The sequence below is a fragment of the Ostrinia nubilalis genome, chromosome Z (genome assembly GCF_963855985.1).
Source record: "Ostrinia nubilalis chromosome Z, ilOstNubi1.1, whole genome shotgun sequence".
Lineage (NCBI taxonomy): Eukaryota > Metazoa > Arthropoda > Insecta > Lepidoptera > Crambidae > Ostrinia > Ostrinia nubilalis.
The window spans coordinates 3,398,949-3,423,275 of record NC_087119.1 but is presented as its reverse complement, the minus strand read 5'-3'; the positions used below and the strand labels follow the sequence as shown (position 1 = coordinate 3,423,275).

The window sequence follows — 24,327 nt, the reverse complement described above, 5'->3', positions numbered from 1 at the left end:
TACGGGTAGGTATATTGGGTACGTATAAAAAAATAAATCTTTAAACTTGCTTAACAGAAAGTTCCAACAATTTGTAACTGAACTAGGCTAAGTTAAAGAAATAAACGAATTTGAATTTGAATTTGAATCTTTAAACTATTTTATGATCTTGTTGTTAACATATTTACATTAAATACGATTTACTTATTGAAAGAAAAGGGCAATGCTCGTTAGTGTGAAAAAACGGACAAAAGATGTAGTTCCAGAACATTGGAGACAATAAGTGAAATCATTGTGTATATAATTAATTATCACTAAAGTCTGGTCCGTGAGCACGTAGAATTTTGTCCAATGACCCCAAGCTACCCATCCTTATCGCTCGCGCGTAATTATATTGCTGTCGCTCACGGACCAGGCTTTATAAATAATTTGGCTAAAATTAAACATGTAATATCCATTCGTTCATCACAATTGACTTAATATATTTTTCTAAGAATTTCCGAGTTTCGTTTAAAACATTACTTCAATAACCAAAAGCCACCAAACGGCGGCTTGTCGGCCGTAAGCTGTAGTGGTTTGAAACGGACTACCGGAGGTAGCGGGTTCGATTCCCGCACAGTACAAACATTTGTGTGCATGAACATATTTGTTTGTATTGGACTGGGTGTTGTCTATGTATAATAAGTAAGTATTTACAAAAAAAAAGTATGTAAGTATGTTTAAATCCGTTGTCTAGTACCCATAGTACAAGCTTTGCTTAGTTTGGGACTAGAAGCGCAGTGTAAAATGTCCAAGGATATTTATTTATTATTTATTGTACCTACTTCAATAACTAAAAGCCACCAAATGGCGTGGCCGTTCTCGTTATCTTGTGCAATAACTTAACACACTGCACATTATACCTACTCGTAACACTTACATAAATTAAGGTGGATTAATGGGCTATTGTCATCCCAGTGTTGGACTCCAGCCACTCATTTATATATCAGTAATTAGATCGAGAAATAATAATGAAGGAATTTGCATTGTCCTGTTTAATAATAGTATTTTGTAAACTCGCGTCATTTATATCGATTATAATTATACACAATTAGATATAATAATTTTATCTTTTAAACCTAAACCAATACTTACATAAATATATTTGTATAACTTACAGAAATATATTTGTATACATACATATATATTTCTGTTCGAAATACCTAATCCAATAAGCAATTTAAGATTATAAACAAATGTACACCTATATTAGTAAAAATTAAATGAACTTTCAGAATGTTCAATTAGTTTCGAATATTAACCCATACGTACACAAATTGAAGAAACCAGCAAGTTCTGAGTGACCCCTAGACGTGAATGATGCTAAACGAAGCCTCCCACATAATTTTCTATTCCATAATCTAGGTCTAAAATTTACATTCGTTCCTCGTAACATCACACAGTTTATGTTTAATGATACCGTTATTATAAAACAAACGGTAATTAGAAATATGCAGAAATCACTACGTATGGTAGAGACACTAACTATTCATTAAAATACAACTATTCACTAACTATTCATAAGAATAACCTGCCTTTTAAAAGGAACAATATAAAAAACAATACACAATGATGGGTGTTTAATAAATATCGAGACAATACGTTGTGAGGTTATTTTTTCCTCCCGCGCTCCCAGGGGAAACCCCGCATTCAGGAATCCGTATGAAAATTTCAACTGAATGGATTAAAAAATAGAGCATTATGCACAACGCATGCCTCTTATTAAACCACGGGAAGCCATTAATATAGAATACAGAGTGCGACGCGGCGACGGTATAAGCGGGTTCCGTATTATTTTCCCGTTGGAACACATTATAATAATAAATGGTCCCAACTATCATACTACAGAGAGTATATGAATGAAATGAAATACTTGAAAGCTAAAGTATAATTACTTGTTTTGTAGTGAATTAAAATTTTTGGATATGAACTCCTGACCTATGTATGATAAGTCATAGGTCAGGAGTTTACATTTTAAGTAATATAATTATATAATTACATTGTAAGCAATGTTTATGTTTTTATTATATTAATGACCTTTTCATTATTAAATCAAAGGTCATTATCTCATTGGCACTCATGTATCTGAAATATAGCCTGTTTTTGAAAAGCAAATTAAAACTGGAAGTTAGGAGCGTCAAGTAAAATTCTATTTAAAAATGATACCATTTCAGTCTCTAAAGAAAGTGTGGCCCAAATTCTCGTTGCACGGTATGCCTGCGAATTTTCCGCTCCCACCGTTTCCCCAATTCCTATCCGATGTTTCCTTTCCTACCTCCTTCCTCGAGTGTGGAATTAAAAATGTGCAAATGTATATCGGATAATTAACAATTTGCCTTTTAGACCGCTTATTGGTTTCCACTGAGATACGGCTAAATAAAATGTTAAACGCCTTCATGCTCACGGTTTGTTGGAAAAAAAAGTATTACGGAGATTTTAGACGCCGAATTATTGAAATCGGAAAGAGTTTAAGGATTGCCTTATTACGTGTTTACATCGTTTTTCCAGATTGCCACGCTAATTGAGTGCAATGAAGTTTTTTTACTAGAATATTGAATGAAAAGTGTTCATGGTCTGTAATAATTTTGCCTTTTTCAAAGGTTCAGGAGTGTTTGTTGAGGAACCCTAAAATATTTTTCCATAATGAACGGGATAGTGCGGCGCACAACAGAGGTGTCGAAACCATCGTGCGATGTATCCGGCCCGTAAATAGCATTATTATTACAAATGGATAGGGACTGCCTTTTTTATTCATAAATGCGCTGTAATTGATTGTTGGTCTGTGGTTTGAGTTTTGACAGATGACAAACGTCACTCAGTTTCGCGCGCTGTCTTGCTTTTGCGGCTTCTCCGGGGCTGGTGACGTTTCCACGCTAAAGCATGAATGCTTACACCAATCTTATGTATGTCTTTTAATAGATTAATTTATCCTACATGGTGGCAGTGGTGGGATAATAAACCAGTATTATTCTCGGTCTTGATTGTAATGAAATGTAGGCCCTAGACAAGTTGATCGCTCCCAAAATCGAATTCGAGTCTTCCTAAAGTAACTATAAAAAGCGCCGGAGCGAAGGCTTTTAGAAATTAATGCTGTCACGTTTTGCCACTGTCAGGTATAATTTCAGATTGGCAAAGTTTAAGAACGATCTTCTACACATAAAGTTATTCTCGTACTTATTTAGACGTGTTGAGTAGAGTCGTTGTTGAGTTATTAATTAGTATGTTTAGCCTGAACATGTTTAATTATCGCCGCCACTGCTCGAATTTCGCTTCGCCGTAGAACAACCATTCCCGTTTCCAGAAAGCGCGTACATTCCAGAGATAGTCCATGGCATTTGGATTCACTCTCAACCAGTGAGGCAATTATCGTGATCTATACAGTTCCAGAGAATACCTTACATACAAAGTAAACAGGCTAATAGCAAAACCACTCTGCGGTGTTCCGTATTTTCCAATATCTGGTAATACATTGATGGAATTGTACAGGATTATTGCAGCTAATCGAGAAATTAATATGGTGCAGAAGTATCCGATTTATAGATCTCAAATTTGTAATTAATGAAGTACCCACATTTCCCAATGGTTATTGGACGAGGTTAATTTTGTTTGCTATTCTAAAATTAATCATGCCGATATTAGCGAATTCACTACAATATTTCGGTGGTCGACAGTGATCGAAATAACAACCCTTGAATCGGTATTCGGATACCGTCACCGTATTGATAATGATACGTAAGGATATTTTATCCTATATTCATTATCTATGCAATGATGATTTCTGTTCATAGTCTGAAGTACTTCGTAATGCGAAATTAGGTATATGACGTCGAGTTCTGTATTCTTTCTCTCTTTACTAGGTAAATTAATTTAATTAATGTTTCATGTAAAATGATGTAACAATTCATGTCTATAATTGGCCGGTGCCTGTCTCTACATAGACATCTATGCTCATTCCAAATTACTTTTCCATTTATCATTCTTGCCTTCTTCCATTCCAAATATTCTAGGAAAATATAAATAAAATATTGTCAGCAAAATAGTTCACAAAGTTTTGTTACAGTTGCTACGAGGTTCTTTTGATCTACACCGATATTTTCCAAAAAAAATGATAATCGCAAATTTAATAACGCGTCAAATTAACACACTACATACACCTTTAATTGAGTAAAGACTCGGATATACTAGGCACAAAATAGTCCCTAACTTGATGCAAACCGCTCAATCCACGTTGCCAGTGTCCCAGTGCACTAATCCTACATCCTAACTAAAGGAAACCTGAAGCCCAAACCAAGTAGTTCTTGAGAAACGTACCACTCAATTTGCCCCTAAGTGTACCCAAAGCTTTGAACCACACTGCCAAGATTAGTATTAGTACCATTCAGAAATTCAATCAAGCGATTAAATTGTCTAACTTATTAAAAAAGACACGTGACCAAGCAAGGGTTAATAAGCATTCCGGGGAAACATTCGAAAGCGTATTTTTAATCTATCACACGTAATAAAAAAGTTACATTCGAGTTCTAAACAAGACTGGCAGGCAAGAAACATTTAAAAACCACTGACCCGCATGTCGCTGGCGTGGGGTAAGGCAAGCTCGCCAGCCGTCATGGGAAGCCCAGCCCTCACTAAAGCGTCCATGGGCTGGGAAAGAAAGAAATATACTCTTAGATAAATGCCAATCTGGCTATTATACAAGAAGGATATTCGAAAGTTCTGTTTTAATGTTGGATATTGACTGAAGTGAAGGGGTTTCATGTCAAATCTATGTCATGGTTTATCTTGAAGAATTACTGATCTACACGTAGTTTTAAGACAAATCAATTCATAAGATAAAATACCGAATGGGGAATACAAAAAACATTATCCATTTCTATGCATTTATTCATAAGCAGGAAATGCACGAACAGCGACGAACGAAATTAGACTGGCATAAAAATTTTGTAAAAAGTAACATTCTGATTAAAAAAGTAATAAGTAATTCTTTTTAAATTGAAAAGTTCCAATTTCGAATGCAAGTTCGAAAAATGAAATGTAGCCATCTCATTGCGTAGTATTTGTTTTTTGAAAGAAATCTCTAATGTAGAACGTTAAAATAAACAAACGAGCAAACTATTTGTCCAATCAAGCCAACTTTGCCTGACTTCACCCAGTCAAAGATAAAAATAAATGGTAAATTGTATCGTCGAATAATAAGGGGTGAATGGGCGCGGCCGGCGGCGTCCGGCTGAATGTAACCGGACACTTAAAATTCGTATTGTTGATATATGGTTTAATTGTTTTGGCAATTAACGCACAGGAGCGGGGGCAAACACTGGCCCGTGTAACTGCTCTGTTTGTATTGTACATACTGTTCTACTTTTACGTTGGACTTTTGACGGAAATGAGGTAACCTAAAAACTATTAAGTGTTTTGTAAGCGACGCCCTAAGACATTAGTGTGTTTGCTATACATGTTTCTGTTGAAAAGTTTCTCGTAATCAAATTTAAACTTATTGAATTATTATTTCATGAAACTGAAGACTAAAGTTTTTCAATTTGGACTGAAGGACTCTCCCAACTTGCTTATTGATCTAAATACCGGTTTATCCTATACGGTATACGTATAGGCTATACCCTTAATCAAAAGGGCTTCTATATTTTTTTAGTCGAAAAAATAATCTGTAAGTACGTGCAAAACTGCTCTATGCGTAGATAGGGCCAGTATTTGAAAATGGTTGCCTACCACTACGGCGGCAAACATACCGCGAACTAAAAAACGCAGGCGTCAGCAGGTTATAGTATAGTAACCAACGCCAACAGTGATACGCGGTAATTGCCCGCGTCGTTTGACGTCCGAACTGGCCACTAGGGATGCGACGCGGTTAAGATTCACCGGCATCATTAGATCCGACTCGATTAAAAATCGAGAAAAGTCGCTAAACTTGAAATCATTAGATCCAAACTCTATGTGAATAGGTTAACATTAACTTGTAGATCTCCCTAATTCTTAACTCGTACGCCGTTTCACTAGGTCCAGAACTCTTAACGATTTAGTTGAGTTTCAGACGTAGGTATGTGACTATACGATTCACATGAAGTCTACTGTAAGATTCACACGGAGTCCCTAGATTCTTAACTCTGCACGACGACACACTCAAGAGTTACTCATTCGTAGAGGAAATCATGTAACCCTTAATAGTGTACCTACAAATTTTATGAAAAATTGGGTTAAATGTACAAATGGAATAAATAAACATGAGTGTATTTTCACAATAGCAATCCTCTTTATTTTCACCTAAAAACAACCGAATAACGATCGAATCCAATAGAAGTCGAATATTTCTCGGAATATTAACACGAGTCGCGTCACTAAGCCGCACAATGGGTTAATTTGACGCGAGTTTTTACCGCGTCCCTATTAATGGCAGATCGACAATCACAGTTCGGTTTTCGGACTTTTCGGTGGTTGTGTCGCTTCCATGTTTGATTCCTACGTGCCAGACCACAACTAGGTATGTTAGGTGTATTGTTTTGTTAGTACCAAACAGTTTGGAATAAATGCCAGCATTATTGGTCGTATTTTGTAAGCATTGTAAAGTGGTTTTCAGTATGAAATATTAGCTAAATATGATAGAAACCGCATCCAACTAAAATAATGTTTTAAATAATGCTCATCAATGCGCGTGAGTGGCGTGACGTAGCTTCACCGCGGTGTGACATTGCTTCATAATTTGATAGCCATAATAGCTTATTGTTATAATTTTGAGTTTGAATCTAGTTAAGTGACTAACAAATTATTTAGATGGTATACAATTCTCAAGTTAAAAAGCAATAATTCCAAATCCATTTGTTCGTTTATAATTCCTTTTACATCATATCAATTTCTTTACAGTTTCCCCACTGTCCCATCCAATTCGGTAGTAAAGGTGAATGTTAAAATGGAGTTACTTCTAAATAAAGTCCAGCACATTTTCGTAAGTTTGAAATTTTATTTGAAATCCAAAGAGACAACTACTAAGTGGAGTAGGAAAGTTTCCAGGGGCCAAGTTAGTACGTACACCTGTCTAGTTAGGTTTTGGATGGGTACAATCTGGCGCTAAAATATACGAGCTTTTAAAGCTATTTATTTGATAAAGTGAATAGTGTTCATTGTTAATGAACATTTAATTTTCATCATTAAAATAGTTACATAATTTAACACTTTAAAATATCAGCAATCAGAAATTATTTGGATGATTTATCAAGTTGTGAAATGGAATGCTTATCGAACGAAAAGCTGGAATCATTTCAATGTAGAACTGAGATCTCAAATTATTATCTGTTCGCTTTAAAAACCTTTGAGATTCGTAAGAGAAAGAGCAGTGTGGAAAACAGCTGGCGATGGCCGCATACACTTCGCACCCCAAGGCAACGTGAAACAATATTACCTGATATTGGACGTTTTTCCAACCGTTTAAAGTGACAAGATGGATACTTAACGTCTATTGACAAGAAAATTTTCCAACGACCGGCTAAAGTTGTACAAGATGAACACAACGTTTAATCACAAAGCTTTGCTATTTTTTGTTTTATTATCAACGTCAATTTTGTTGTATTGGACTATAAGTGAAACAATAGTAGCTTCAAGACTTAATAATAAGTGAAGAAGAAGACATTTACCGGTTGAAACTTAAATTCGTGTAGCCTCTTTACCCCCATTAAAGTTTTATATCAACACTTACGAATATTACGTAAATAAGCAATAGTTCGAAATGATAATAATAATAACTGTCTCGTAAAGTGTTAATTATAATAAATAATAAGAAATATGCTTACGCGCATTTCCATTGTTTAATAACAGGCCGGCGCGGCCATCAATCGAGGGTAGTGCAAGCCCGATGTACTTTAACTATCATTTTGTTAGCGCGAACATTTTAAATGATATAATAAATTCGCATTATCACTGTACCCGCGACAAAATTGTTTTCGGCCTCGTTCGTTTAATTCATTGTCTGTATTGTAAGGCCATAGGATCCCAAACTTTTCAGCGAGCTTTTATGAGTTGATGACGACTCGATTTTTCTGTTTTAGTCGCAGTCAAAAGCGCACGTGATAATGATACTGGAAAATACACTTACGCGCGTATTCACAAACATTACTATGAGGTCTCACAGTGCGCGTGGACGCACAGGGTGACACAATAACCAATCACAGAGCTCTATTCAACTCTGTGCGTTCGATTTGCTGCTTCACTTAAGCAAGCATCTTAAGCAAGAATACTTGCGTAAGCGCATAACTGAAAAATTGAATTTAAAATGATATGTCATGTAGGTAACGTCCTGCCACGCTAAGCTACGCTCACATTATCTTTCTTAGATTATTAGGAACATCATAAACCGTTACTCATTTCAAAATCATTCGAATGGTTATTAATCACATTATTCTTACCCTGAAAAACAACTATCTTCCTACAGAAGGCACAAATCATTTTGGTAAGCTCGAATTCCTCGCAAACCGAAGTGCAAACGAAATTCAGTTGCGAATATAATTCAAACTAATGAACACCTCTTTTCAACTGTATTTACTGATACTCCAAAATAATGTTTGCTCAAATATTAATTTCATTAATGAAACCGCAAAGCTAAGCCACAAATTTTGATACATACACTAGATCCAATATGTCTTCCATGAAATTTATATGAGGCTCGTAATATGAGTTCACCATTCAATGTACAATAAATTTAAATCTATTATGCATTGTAATAACCCGTAATGCATTTATACGATAGTAATGGTGGACATTAGAAATAATTTAGCACTTTGCATGAATTAGGCAGTCGAATTTGATTATCGTATTTAGCATAATATACGAGTAAGTGCTACTTATTTAAAACAAATTGACGTGAAAATTTTTGACAACGTGTTAATTAATTTGCCAGAAACATTTGCGTTTTAGATACTGCTTCACAAGACAGTGACTGAACTATGTGGTATGTATTACAAAGATAACATAGCATTAACCTAAAAAATATTGACCTAATATAGAACAGAAAGCTACTTGACACAAAATTAGTTTCCTCTTCACCAAACTTCGAAAAAGATTTAAATAGTTCAGATAAGTATCAACTTTCTCCAATAAATCGAAAGACGAGGAAAAAATTGGAATTAAGATACTGCCATTACCAAGTATTTGCTTCTTAGAGTTACTCGATAAATATTGGCGTCGGAAAATGCAAGCTTTTCCTTTGATGCATGTAATTTAAAAATTTCATAAAAACTGCACTCATGTTAAGCATCTTGTCTATTTATACAGAGCTAAGGGAATCTATACTATCTATACTAATATTATAAATGCGAAAGTAACTCTGTCTGTCTGTCTGTCTATCTGTCTGTCTGTCTCGCTTTCACGCCTAAACCACTGAACCGATTTTGATGAAATTTAGCATAGAGATAGGTTGAGTCCCGGGAAAGGACATAGGATAGTTTTTATCCCGGTTTTTGAAACAGGGACGCGCGCGTTAAATTTTTTCTGTGACAGACAAAATTCCACGCGGGCGGAAAGCTCGTATTTCTCATAAACAGATTTGTTCCCTTACTCTTGTATAAGTCTTTGAGACGATTGAATTGTTTTCATCAGCATTATGAAATTCCAATGAATAAGTAGTTGGTTCCATCATATTACGAATACTTCTATTATGGTTCTTATATTATTTTAAAAATTGCCTTCTGTAATGCATTTTCAGTAGTCGTCACATTAAAAATTGATATTAAATCTTACCTACTGGTCGGTCTGTCTTGTATGTCCTAAATATTAAATCTTTCGATCCATCTAAATATGTCTAAGAAAGAACAAATTTGTATTTTTGAACGCAAAACTCGACAATGGGCGAATCGTTACGTTTTTTTCATACATTCGTTAAGTCCGATATAGGCTCTTATGAAGCAAAAATTGAAAAAGTTTCTCGGAAACATTTTGAATCCGAGATAAACTGAACGTTCCTTTGGCTATGGGTTATGGATTTCTATATGGATATTTTTGAGGATGACGTTTGTCTGTAAAGATGGATTCATATTTTTCTGACGTGTTGTGGCGTGACGTATCAGAACGGAGTCGTTGTCATGCACATTTATTATGATAGCGTTTAAAGTATTGTTGTGTCGTCATGGCTTCTGACGTGTCACATATCCTACTAATAGAAAGAAAATACATTTATTTGGCACACTAGAACAACAAATTACAGAATATTAATACGATAAAAAAAAATTAATTTAAAAATATGCCAAATAGGCTTCCACTCAGCATAATGCCGCAGTGCGTAGCACCACGACGCTGGTTTTCAGTGGTCGCCTGATTGTAGTGGTGGAGAGGCGCATGTAAACATTAAAAACAAGACGCAACTGAGCAACGGTGACACATACACATTTTGGCATAAGTTTAAGTAAAGCAGAAACAACAAACATGACAATGATAATGAGAACAACAAGGCACAAGATCAGATACCAACAGTAGATACGTGCAAATTGCAAAATTGTTACGTGCAAAACTACATCAGTTTTTTCAGTTTAATATTATAAATGCGAAAGTTTGTATGGATGTCTGGATGTGAACATGTTTGTTACACTTTCACACAAAAAATACTGAACGGATTTTGATGAAACTTTACAGTATTATTGTTTATAACCCAGAATAACATATAATTTAACATATAATTTATATTTAACTTATAATTTAACTAATTTCACGCGGGTGAAGCCGCGGGCAAAAGCTAGTTAAATATAACTATGAAACCGATTCCGTTCTGACGCGTTATGATGACACAACTCGTCAGACAAACTCCGTAACATAATACAATGTAATATAAATCCGGCTTAATAAATAGTTTTCCGTATCATCAATCTTTTAAAACTGAACCGCATTCAATTGCATACGGCAGCCATTGCAGCGTTTAACACGCAATAAAAATAGGCGCACCCCATTACACGTAAAGGTGCACGTTGATTACAGCGATATATCATCAGTTAACGTGACAAAAAAATATCCCCGCGGGTGCACATCGTTAATTAAATTAATGAAATAATTTTAATACACTAATAAAGACTGAAATAATTAGTAAGTAATAAAATCCAAGATGTTCTACTAATGTTAATTTAGTCAGGTACGTATAAAAGAACCTGAAAGTACCTATCAGAAGAAGTAGCGTAAAACAATGATATTTTCAACGATAGTTCTTCAAAGACGCAATAAAATGAATAGGTTGACATTTTAACAAAAATATCTATTTCACTTGTGCCCGCCACACGTGTAAAGGTGCGCGTTGATTGCGGCGATATTTCACCGCGTAACGCGCCACGAGTATGAATCCGATTGATCCCACTATAATCCACGTTATTCAATTGCGTGCACATTTTGTTTAGTACAGTCGCCCGCAACTGCGTTCGGTGAAAACTGCGAGGTTTTGTTGTCACGACTTCGTTGTTGTCATTTTTCTTTTTATGATGTGTATGTAATCTAAAGTAACTAAAGAGTGTTAAATTATTGTTTTTTTTTCCTTAATAACTGTTTGATAATGTAATTGATATGTAGACTAGAGAGCTATTTTTAACCGACGTAAAAACGTTTTTTTATGAACGATCACGCAAAATTTTGTACAGAGTAGTCCGTTGATAACTTGTTGAATATTTTGGAAATGGAATCGTATAATTTAAAGTTAGCTATGCAATTTATTTATTTTTAGCAGCTTTAGCTTCCAATGTTACCTAGTGCTACCTCCTACGTAGCATGAGTTAGGCACAAATATGCTATTGTATGGCACAAAACCATTGACGGCAACATATTAATTTCAATTTATCCCGAAACAATATCATTGCATAGCATTATCGTTTATATTTAATGATTTATCAAGAGGAAGGCTTAGAGGAGTTTAAAAAACGGGACTTAAACAAAAATACAATATATCAATGATGTGTAGACATGTAGTCTACGTTTTTGATTGAACAAAAAATGTTGATCCTAAATAATGAGGTTAATTGCCTGAAAAGTATGTTTATCGTTATCCAGTCATCTTCTAAACGACAAGCTAAGCTAGTTTAAGTCTGGACAAATGAACCATTTTTATCCAATAATGCAATACAGACGGACGTGCAATACAGGGCAGATGAAAATAAAGTTTTTAAAATTTACTATCCGCTTCCAAAATTAAAAACGCAAAATCCTCTGATCGATCATCGTTGTCAAGTGAACATAAAATATCCATTTGTCTTTTATTAATAAATCATATGATTTAAGTGCGGGGAGAAAAAATAATGCGCTCATTTGCTGATGTTTTAACTGTGAAATAATTCAAACGCGATGAGCACGGCTCATTGGCCTGGCGGATAAAGAATGCTGCTTGAATGCTCTTTCAATTAAATACTTCACACGAATTTTGAAAGCATTTGCACTAACTGCGCTCTGTTGTTTGGTAGAAATTTTGTACAAAATCTTTAAATGATTGTAGCAAGTTGTGTAAGATCTTCATCGTGAGATACTTCTTCTAGACTCAATACTTTGTACTTGTGGATAGGAGGGAGTTGAAAAAATAAGGAGCAGGTTGACAAAAGTCACAATTTAAAATTATCCTAAAAGGCAAACGTTTTTCTTATAAATTGATTAAAAAGTAAAATAAAGTGCCAAGGTTTGAATCAAACGTCATAATTACATAACACACTACTGTACATTACCATGGTTCAGCTTAAACGTTTCCACGAAATATTCATTATATGTAGATAACGTGTAAAATGTAGCCGACTGTAAGTCATACCATTAAATAGTAAATCACCAAATATACTTAATAGCAAGCTGATTGGCTTACGTGCGAACGTTTACCACCCATAATGTACCGTTGAAACTGGAAAATGCGAATTTATTTGTACAGTAGTAAAATCAAATTTAAATAATGTCCGCGGCGAGTGGTCGACACTCAGCTTCGACATTCGGCTCAAATATTGACTGGGGCCAACACGTTAAATTTCCCACGAAAAACAATTGCGAAACGAAATAATTACAGGGGCAAACCGACCCACCGCCCCGGGTATAGTTCCCAAATTAGTTTGGCAGCTGAAAAAATTTCATCGAACAGCCGGTGTAGCCGAGTGATGTATTAACATTTATTGGTTTACAAATTAAAGATGGGGTGAATTTTTCACGTATCGATGCGATACGGCTCGGACCGCTAATCGTCGCGTGCAACTTTTATACGCGCGCGATACACATTTTAATTTGGGCAAAAAGTGGCGAAGCGCGAGTTTGCTTTGCGATTTTACTGTTTGTATGCGGAAACGTTTATATTTACAGATTTGATTGGGACTGAAGTGGCTCATCTAATGAGTTTTCTGCCTCAGCCAGATTAAGATTCTAAACTAAATTAGATTTTTATGAGCTGCAATAATTAAAAATACACTTAAACCAATTTATTCATCAATTTAAGTTCTAACTTTAACTTGAAACAAATATGCCGATCATAATAGAGCGTTTGCGTCAGTATTCATAAACGTAACCCCATCTCTTACGGGCCGAAAAGGACATCGAATCCCAAAAAGTTTTAACAGAACCGGGAATCGAGAGTCGCGCCGTATGATTCTGATGAATTATGCACAGTCGCAATTTTAATTTATCGAACTTCATCCACGCTTATTTGTTTCAATAATATAAACTGAAAGCGGTCAAAGATTAACGGCCCTATATAAAACTGTTTTGCATTGCATGATCGATATAACGCGGAGGTGTCAATGTTTTTATTAACCTTTTATTTTATTGATAATAAGTACTTTGTTTTCGTTTTCGCTCGAGTGTGCATTTTGGATTGCGGTACACCGATTTATAATTCAGAGTGTTATTTTACGTAATAAACGAGAAACGAGATTGTCACCCATTATACCGCTGAATATTGTAACGTTTCTTCACTCAAAGAAGCAAAGTGATAAAAAGTAAGACTTTAACTTGACTTTAGATTAAATCGCTAACATTATCAGACTTTATAACAGTTACATTAACGATTCAAATGCCTAAAATAAGCTTGAACTGTGAACGGCCAGACTAAAGCGGCAGTCCTGACACCTAATCAACGATGTTTAGTGTTTACAATTAAATAATTTATATCGCTGACCAGTTGTCGATTCGTTCTCGAGACAATCGGCAAGTTTGGAATCGAAGTGACACATCAATCGGACTGGAAATTTGTTCGCGTACGCTAATGTCGTGTCGGTTTGGCTGCCAATTTCCTAAACACACGTAAATGTCGACCGTGGGTTTGTTTTCAGTGGGTTTTAACGGGCATGTCCAATTTTCAATTTGTCTGCTTCAAACTACCTGCTTTAGTGGAGATTGAAAAATTTACTACTTCAGTTCTACTTACCTTGTTAATTATCTGAGGCTACGCGCCATTGTAGGGTCTATTATGTGCTAAGATTTAGAAATAAATGATGCAAAATAATTATGTTCCTACCGGATCTATATTCAATAAGTTTGCAATTGGGCTCATAAAGTTAGGAAAAAAGGCTTTTTTCTTCTTTAAAAATACATCATCAACAAACTGAACTCATCATTTTAATGATGTGATTCCATCAATTATATCCAATAGCTTCACATATCCAATTGAAATTCATCTATTTCAAATTCCGAACAAATTAACTGCAGCATAATTAGAGCTAATAGCTGCCCACGCGCCACTTTCGCTGCAAAAGCTTAGCGAATAATAAAGGCACTTCACGCGCCACCTATACACGTAACTTTGTCGCTCCCACTAGCCTCGCCTTTTTGCCCGACGATAGCAAAGGAGATCACTCAGTTTATTGGAATCGAAATTCGTTATTGCAAGGGACTTTTCACTTTGCCGCGAGATTTTCGCCGTAGTGGACACAATAGCATGTATATTGCAGTCTATATTGCGTTCTCGGTTGACAGTCGTCATTGCAGCCGACCCCATGGAATGTTTTATAGGTTTTGTAATAACGCCGTCGGTGTCGTTAACGCTGTATTCCAGCGAGAGAGGTGCTTGTTGCGGAATCAAAAAATCGCGCGATATCGCCAGATTTTTCAGCATTGCGCCGGTTCAATTCCGTGGGAATTGTATTGGGAAATATTTCATTTTAAACTACGTAGAGTTATAGAAAACTAATACGATTTAATAGTAACAAATTGGTCACTTTAATCTGATTATCATTGCTCGGTCACGTAATGACATTACAAACACATTAAAGTGAATTAAGTCAAATCGTGTTTACAATTTTCACAGAGCGTTTCGAGCAGGAAAACTGCATGCTATTAAATGCGGTCCGCAGGATCGATCGTTAACACTTCGCATTCTGTGGGTGTATCATTGGAAGAGAAGGAAGAGCTGGCGCAGCACAAAGCAGGAATTAAGAGTTGCTGTGCGTGAAACAACGATTCGGGCATTCCGGCGAGCTGTAACCACAATTTGCGTTGTAAAAAGAAAAGCAGCCAGCGACTGGCACGCGGCTCGCTTTGCTGTTTAGTGGCTTAAACCCTCGTTTCCAGTTGCACTCGAACTGTCGATCGGGAAGCGATACATACGAAAATATTGACTCACGCCTAGTAACCACGTGAAGATACCACTTTTATTTAATTATTTACAAAAATATGAAAAGTGTGACTGACTAGGCATTGACTTAAGAAAAATAGACTCTACAATAATAAGAGCATATACGAGGACGTTTACGTACTGGACATAGGAGCCTACTGTACCATATAAATAAATAATCTTGGTTGAACTCGTGAATACTGAGGCTCTACCCTTACGAACGATTTTCACACGGACGCTGCTAGTCTTACATTAATATTGCATATCAAGGTTGCTTAGAGGTTACAAGAAACGGCCTTTAGTAACGCTGGAAACGGAACTAGAAGCTGAGTTAGTTTAACTGGGCAGTTGAATTAATTATGTGTAGTATCGCTCGATTGAGGAAATTTAAAAGTCGAACTTTTGTCGTAACGGCACTCAAATGTGATAAACACCCAAGATAAAAATAAGACCTTACCAATAACCATAGATATTCTAAATTTGTATCTGAATCGAGCTTTGAGCTTTCTGCTACAAAAAACAAAGTCTATTTTGGATAAGCACGTGTGCTACGTTTGGATTCCGTGATTGTTATCCTCACCTCAAAATGGTTTTACAAAATCAAATACGTTTCACCCTCGTGCTAACGTAGTAAAGTCCAAAATGGTTCGCAGGCTTAACTCATACACCGCAATCGGTCCAATCCTGATGGAGTGCATTATGTACAAAATAATCTGCAATTCGTCGGATATCGTATTAGGTCTATAAATTTTAGACCATCCATCAGACGTTAAGTCGAGATGCGTGTCAGACATGTACCGATCGGCACGTAGATGGGGTCGCGAATAGATGTCAAAATATCGACGATGGAATTGTTAATGGACGGTTCAATTTGTATTACAGAGTACAGCCTGGACTCACGGGCACATTTCAAAGTGAAATGACGCCAAGGAAGCTCCGTTGAAACAGGCGACAACTGACAGCTCTGTATACTGTGTCACGTTTTAGTTTGAAGGGTTGTATAGGGTTAGGAAATTAGAATCAAAATTCTGAATACATACCTAGCTGGCATCAAAGTGATCGATTTTCAATCAAAATTAAGATAGAACTTGATCAGAAATGTATGTAGGTGAGTATTTGTCTGCTATTTTTGTTTTGCTTCTGTATTAGAATACTGTCGGCATAGAACTTATTGATAGGGCTCGCCAGTAATCTGCCTGTGAAAGTTCTCGTTAAAATTGGTTCAGCCGCACCAGAGATTAAACAAACACAAATAGACGAATAAATAATATAAAAGAGCCAGTGTGTTTTTTGATGTTCTTTTGAAAGTCCGTATATAACTGACAGGGTTTAAAATCAACAACAAAGTAAATACTATAGGAAAGTCATATTTCAACTTGGTAAAGTCAAGCATTATTTTTATAATTACAAACAAAGGAATGTTTTATGCGAAAAATATTTATCATAGTGCTGAGCCCTTCAACCGGTCACAAACAAAATTGCAAAATAAATAAACCTTAAGGTAATTCAAATAAATATTTACAAGGCATATTATTTAATTCCAACAAGTCCGCGGGCACTAACAAGTAGACCAAGACTCAAAAAATTGCCTGGTGAATTATTCATCAAATTTAAATATATTAAAATTACTCACTTCGAGTGTTCGACATGCACTTTTTATTTTAATTGCAAATTGAATAATCGTCGTGTAAACGTGTTCCAGTACAACATAGTAGGGCCGGGTACATGTAATTAAATATTTGTTATTAAATCCACTTAGCTACAAAATCTAGCCGTAAAAGCTTGGAGTTAAAATTGGAAATTCCACGCATATTATCTGCAGGATAGATAATCAGATTGCACGGGGTGTTAGTTAGTGATATTAATACCTATATCCTGACACATTACCGCGACCTCGATAGTCAAGGGTGAAAATTAGAGGCTACACGTCTACTTGCTGAAGGGTCATTTTTAAAAGGCTTTCTTTCTTATGGTATGGAATTAAGCAGCAATGGGACTTTATACTTATCGCATTAACTAGCTATTAATAATCAGTTTAATAAAGGATGTCCTTTTAACATCAAGGTTAGTTCAATAGGGATGTTTCCTGGGTAAAAAAGCAAGAGTTTTAATTTGTCCGTCAGTTAGCTAATCAAAAACTACTCGACACGAATTTTTTACTTTTTAAAACTAATGAAAATATAAAGAGATAAAGCGTGCCAAAGTCCTAAAGTAAAGGCCCGTGACGTCAGTGAGTGCGTAAAAGTGCAGCACTTTGTGACGTTGCGCGGAACTTCAACGCACTATAACTTTGTAATTATTTGTTTGATTGACAATTCAAAATATACGTGTCCAATATTTTTTATATTAAAATTGACGGACTATAAAAATATTTTAAAGAAACTAGCCTATTGTCTACAGAACTCACGCTTGCTTCCGATTGTAAATGCTAACGATCATGATGTTGTAATCGATTGTCGAATCCCTAAAACAGGATTGAAATCTGTCTAACTCGGATTAACTCAAATCACAGTAATAATAATCGATAAATTATCGAGTGACTACGCCATGTACTGACGTTATAGACGAACAGGTGCGATCAGTAATAGGTACCGGTGCCTTATACAATCGGATATTCGCCTCTCGCGGGACGAACAGAAAACGACCAAGATCAATTAAAACGGAACGGGTGTACATGTTAGTGATGGGACACGATAGCCGGAACCGCTTCGGAGAGTCCAGTATTCGGGTTCCTAAATTTGTGAAAGGTAATGGCGAAGGTCCCAGAGGACTGAGATTCTGTAGAACCACTGGTAGGTGAGGTTATTGTTCTTGAATTTAAATTATGTCTTAGGCTCTACATTTGTGAAGAGTTAAAATCAATCCATACAGGACGTATTTAAGTCCAAATTATGTAAATTCAATCCAATCTAATATAGGCTGACGAGGATCGCAAAGCTACAAATTATTTCAGAATTTATAAAATAAGGCTGAAATGAATCATAATGATATAGGTACGCACATCGATAACCTCTTGAAATAATTACCTTCAATACTTCATACATTTCAATTTAAGATTAAGTGTTATGGTTGAGTCTGTCCGAGTATCATGAATACCCGGACGAACCGGACGCCACGCGACTCCCATCCCTAACCCACCATGGAATTAAAAGCTAAACTTCGTTACCATCACGTTTTGTCATTGAAATTGAAAGAAACTTGTTACGTCGTCTATGATTTCAATTTCAAAAGCGGATTCGCCGCCTTGATTGGTTCCTGGCAAAAGACCGGATCGGTACTACGTGATTCAGCCTATAGGATCTGAGTTGTGTACCATACCGGGCGGTACAAATAACCTCAAGTTGGGGCAAAAAATTGCATGATTGGGATCTTTTTGTAGGATATGCTGCACAAGGAAGTGTGAGATTGTTAGCGATCTAAAAATAGATGTGAAGTCGCATCGGAAACTGGGCTTGACACGAACGCTTTTTGCCCGCAAGTTCAGTACTGAGGAAGTCAGGTGATATAAACACCTTTTAAGTAATTGTTTCCAATAAACATATTTGAGATATGAAATTAATCTACAAAATGATCGCCCTAACGGTTTAGGTGACTATTTTCACGCTAAGCTAAATAAATTTTGTAAAACCAGCGCATTCGTGCGGCAATTTCAATCAACAATTTTTTCAGAATTTTAGCTTTTAAATCAAATATTTCCATTTCATGAACACGGAAATTACATTTTCGTTTAGAAAAGTGCTGTATTTACTATATCCTGAAACTTGATATCAAAAATAAACTAAGAGTAGGCGCACACCGTTGATTTTTCGTCAGCCGATAGTTTAGTCGGGCAGTTGATCAGTATGGGCATGTATGGGAGTGCGCACACTACGCCGATTCGATTTGGCCGATTCTTCATACAATTTAAAATCGGACACAACTATCGGCCAACTAAAAATCAACGGTGTGCGCCTACTCTTAACGTTAATTTGGTTATGTAGGTAAGTCTACCTACACATAATGGATACAAATCACAAATTCATATTATAAGGCTGTACCGTCTTCTAAAATGAGCGTGTGTAATGTATATTTATTATCTAATACGCTTGAAGTACGCCAAAAAGAATTGCCTGTATGTCATGTGAATAGGGCACGCCGCACTTCACTTATAAAAATAAACTCAGCAATTTAGACCTTCCCCCTTTCACTTAAAGACAAAGGAAGTCATTGCTTGATAATCTACTTTATTCCTTTATGAGTCTTCTAGGAAACTTTTCAACTGTTTGCAATATTAATGTGATAACGTTATATTTATTACGCCCTTTCAGTTGACATATGGAAATGTCAGAACGAAGTTATTTGCTGGTAAAAGTAACGTGAGTTTTGCAGCTAGATTAAAAAATATATGTTGAGTTGGGCCTTGTCGACTGAGACATCCCGTTTTATGCAGGAACTGTTTTGTGCAGGATCCCGTTTAATCCCTTTAATATCAAAACACATATACCTACTACGTGTTTTGATGCCAACGTTCGTTCACACGAACATCCCGCTTGCACCGTCCCGGAAAAATCCGCTCCATTCGTATTTGTAATTGGAATTTTAAACACAAATACAATGTGTGTTCGAACCACAGTCCTCCTACTAGGTGGACCGACGATCTGGTGAAGGTCTCGGGAGGTGTCTGGATGCGAGGGGCGCAGGACCGGTCTTTGTGGAAATCCTTGGGGGAGACCTTTGTCCAGCAGTTTCGGCTGAAACGAACGAACGAACCGCAGTCCAATTTTGCGGGATTCTGCATAACTGGATTGCCGTGGAAACGAGCCCTTAAACATAAATAGAAAAGACTGGTCACTTGAACGTACACAAACGGGCTCCTGTAGGCCTAGCGCCATTTTATCGATTTTACGTGGTAAGCCCATACGTTTGTCGTCTAAAATCATTGATAAGATTTATCACGGCGCGCATCCTACCTCGGCTGGTGTCATTCATTATGCACACATTCTGTCTAATCTGCATCTGTGCACTGAACTGCAAAGGTGTACAAAATGTAGATAGATAGATAGATAGATATTTATTTGTACGGGATGCCGTGTCTAGTATCAGATCAATTTAATCAGCTGACCCGTTTAACCCTTCTTCTATGAACGAGGGTAGAGTTAAGTATTTGCATTCTAGGACACATAGGTATTTGCATAAGGTCATGTTTGTCATAATGCTTTGAGATGAGAATCAATAAAGACTTGAATTCGAATCTTCTAGACGCAGTTTTTTCTTTATTGGAAATGATTCTAACCCTATCACTGATCATAATGTATGACAAATGTGAGTCTGCTTCAGAGACATCAACGTCATATTTGTGATAATGGGGACTGTAAGGCAAGGGTCAAAAAGACTTAAGTTTCTTGTTAACTCTATAATATTTAATATGGAAAATTCTAACCCCCTCACTTGTCATGTCTATGACAAATGTGACCATGCCTACTCATTGGCATCATAAGTGGTATACCGTTCTGTATTTTATTCAGATAATAAATATTTTACCTTTCTTTCTTTCTTTCTTCTTTCTATTTTAAATTATTCGAACAACTTCGTGTATGGTTATAGAGAGAAATCCTGAAGAAAGCCCTTGCTATGTCTAGCTAAGTAACTTTAATATGCGTACTAAATTACTAATCGTGCTTGTATCGGTAGCAAGCGCTCATCACAGTATAGTGATTGAAACATCTACAACTGGATTTTATCCTTAATGAACTTTAGTTATGAAACAAAAACATGTCTTTATTAAAACACTGTCAGCTCGACCAACTTCACAACAAATGAAAAGCTCCGGACGACTAAATACATTATTTTTTCTTTTACATTTTTTGTTCTGTCCACAAAACACCACAAAAGTACGAAACAAATTAAAAAGTTTCTTTAACCGTAACAGCATAGTCCACACACATTTGGATTAAAGATTCAGTGGCCAGTCGCAAACAAACTTGCGTAGTACGTTCGTCGGTTTGTCCCGTACACATTAACATTTATTCTATGGCTAGACAAATAATACTACAAGTTTGTTTGCCAACAGTGTAAGCGGGTAGTATATTAAATAAAACATTAAGTCTTATGGGTTAATACGGCCCCGCCCACGCCGGCACAACTTACACGACCGCTGCATATTTTAGTGTTACACACAGTGAGCTATGGTTTATTCATAGTAACACTTCCAACTGAGGCATGATGCCGAACTATGGCTTTCACGGCATAGAATAGGAAGGGGCAGTAAGCCCGCGGCCCCATTGATCTCTAATGAGTAAGATTTATCTGCAGCGGCCAGCGCCGACGGTGGCCCACCTGATAAAGTTAGGGACGTTGAATGCAATGCGTACGCAAATAATGTACCCACTAAATGACCCTTCCGATTCACTCTCATTGAGTTTAATCTGGTTCAAATTTTGCCGCTATTATATTTATGTATAGGTATTTTAACCCCTCTTATTGCAAATACGGTGACGTGATTTTCCTGTTGCGGTTACACAAACTGCTACCCACGGCAAGATTATGACGAAACGCATACTTATTCTTAATGTTGCGTTAAAAAAAATAGGGTAACAATGTAAAGTTTTTAAGTATCTTTGTTTACAACGAAGTAAAAATCTCCATTCAATAACACCGACGCAACGACGCCACTTGGCGCTTACTTAATTCTTTTTGAATGGAATAAAACTCTTAGTAGAAGTTTTGTATAAAAACAGACTTGCTACGAGGAAAATATTCCAATTTTTAGTTATTCTTTTGTTTTTATAAACAAAATAATTTGGTTGGACGAAAAACAAGGTTCATTTGTCAATTGACATCAATATCTAGATTCAACGGCTGATTGACGCGCGAATGTCCGAGCGAAACACAATGCGTAGGCCGCGTGCGCGGTCACAGTGCACGTTCGTAGGTTTTATTGATGGACAATGGTGGCAATTTTGCTAAGCCGACCGAACTCAACCGAGCTAAGACCCTTTTGACCTGCATAGAGTCCTAGATGAATAGCTACACTAACGTTTTTTTAATCACTTAGGTACAAAACTAGCCTCATCGACCAAAAGAGCTACTCAATGGATCACTGTTGTCGGTCGGTCAGATGTGGAAGCGGGTTCCAATCTCGTGGAGGAATGATTCTTAAGTTCTATATTTTTTGTGATGTTGCCTTACTCTGTTTATTTATATTGTGGTTTGTAGTACGTATTGGATGTTGGAACAGTAAGGTGCAAGGTGGTGGTAGCCCATTAGCAGAATTAGGTCTAAGCTTGCAACTAAGACGCCTAAGTACAGGACGGACTAGATCATTAGGAAGTAGACGAAACACAATGCTAATAAATTGAAAACGTCATCCAGGTATAACTGTTTTCAAAGGACATGACAGTCTTCATGTTAGAACTACCAAAGAGTCTCAATTACAATGTTAATTGACCCAATGTATTTGATTTCCAAACAGTCTATAAGTGGACTCAGAAACCGCTGAAAACTTTTCCACAATAAATTGACAGCAAAAAACTTGTACAAATTGGTCTTTAATAATGCATCAATAACTGCGTATCAGTTGTGCACAGATAATTGAAGGTCGACAAAACAAAATAGAATCGCCATCGAAGGTCAGGTCAGAAAACAAAATAGAATCGCGACATCGAAGGTCCGCAAAAAACAAAAAGGAATCGCCACGTGTCCTTGACATCGATAGCTGATCATGTCCCAACAAATACGCTCGCATTATCCGTACAGAGTAACCACTTAACACGTTCGCTGCCCGCGTGTTTATAGAGCACATTTTGCAACCTTTTTCAGCATCCAAGCACATTTTAATTACGATGTGAGCCGTGATACAGATTTCCAATTTTGTCTTCTGCACTCAATAATGCAGTTGATTAATGATTAATTTGTCACGTGTCATGTTTCAACAAACGTTGGCTATTTGGCTTAAATTAATATTGATGACAACTCTAATGATCAAGACCATCTGTTTGTCAATAGACAATTTGGCATGGTTAATTTTGTGCGGAATATTAGATCTTAAAACAATAATAATTATTATGTTAGGTATAACATGATGAGAATTAAATTAAAAATAACAAGACTTTAAATTTTTAAAAGGTGTACAGTTCGAAGTATTGTTAATGATTTATAATTACTGTACTGGGTTCTTTTTGAGAAAGCAGTGGATCAGAATCTCATGGGATTGTTATTTTTAAAATGAAAGCATCAGGAATAATAATTGAAATGCTAAAATCCTTCACCTGACAATAAAGATAAAAAAAATTACATTTAAATGGTACAGCTCAATCGTACGGCCAAATATTTAATTGATAAATTAAGATCGAAGTCATATAATTGGCATAGTTAAAACGTAATTGGACGATTTAAGGCGATTAGAGTCCTCAATGACCTTGGGCGTTTGACCTTCACGCCGCGAGCAACACCCGCGTACCCCGCACCAAAAACTCCGATTTGACACCGATCAAAAATACACGGGCATAGGTAGATACAGAATAGAAGCTCATTCTTCATACATTACTGCCTATTATTTTAAACTTAAATTGATGAACCTTGATGTCGGTGTCATTTAACTCAGGCGTAAAGGTATTTAATAAAAATAACAAAATCCATGAACATTTAGTACGGGATAAAAAAATTTATTTTATTTTTCGTAAATTTTCCAATGCTTTTGTCGGTTTAGTCGTTCTCGAAATTTGAACAAACCCGACTTTATTACAAGCTTTTATTTAGCTTGTAATTTATGATGTATGTAGGTAATTACATAAATG

General features: G+C 36.2%; 1 protein-coding gene across 1 annotated transcript in view; it reads right to left on the bottom strand.

Moving 5' to 3' along the window:
• The window catches only part of LOC135087018 (protein bric-a-brac 1-like), a 348,820-nt gene that overhangs the window by 97,756 nt on the left and 226,737 nt on the right, over positions 1-24,327 (bottom strand). The window contains exon 2 of the mRNA XM_063981871.1: positions 4,582-4,659. Coding sequence (XP_063837941.1) covers positions 4,582-4,659 — 78 coding nt within the window. The remainder of the gene's footprint in view (positions 1-4,581; positions 4,660-24,327) is intronic.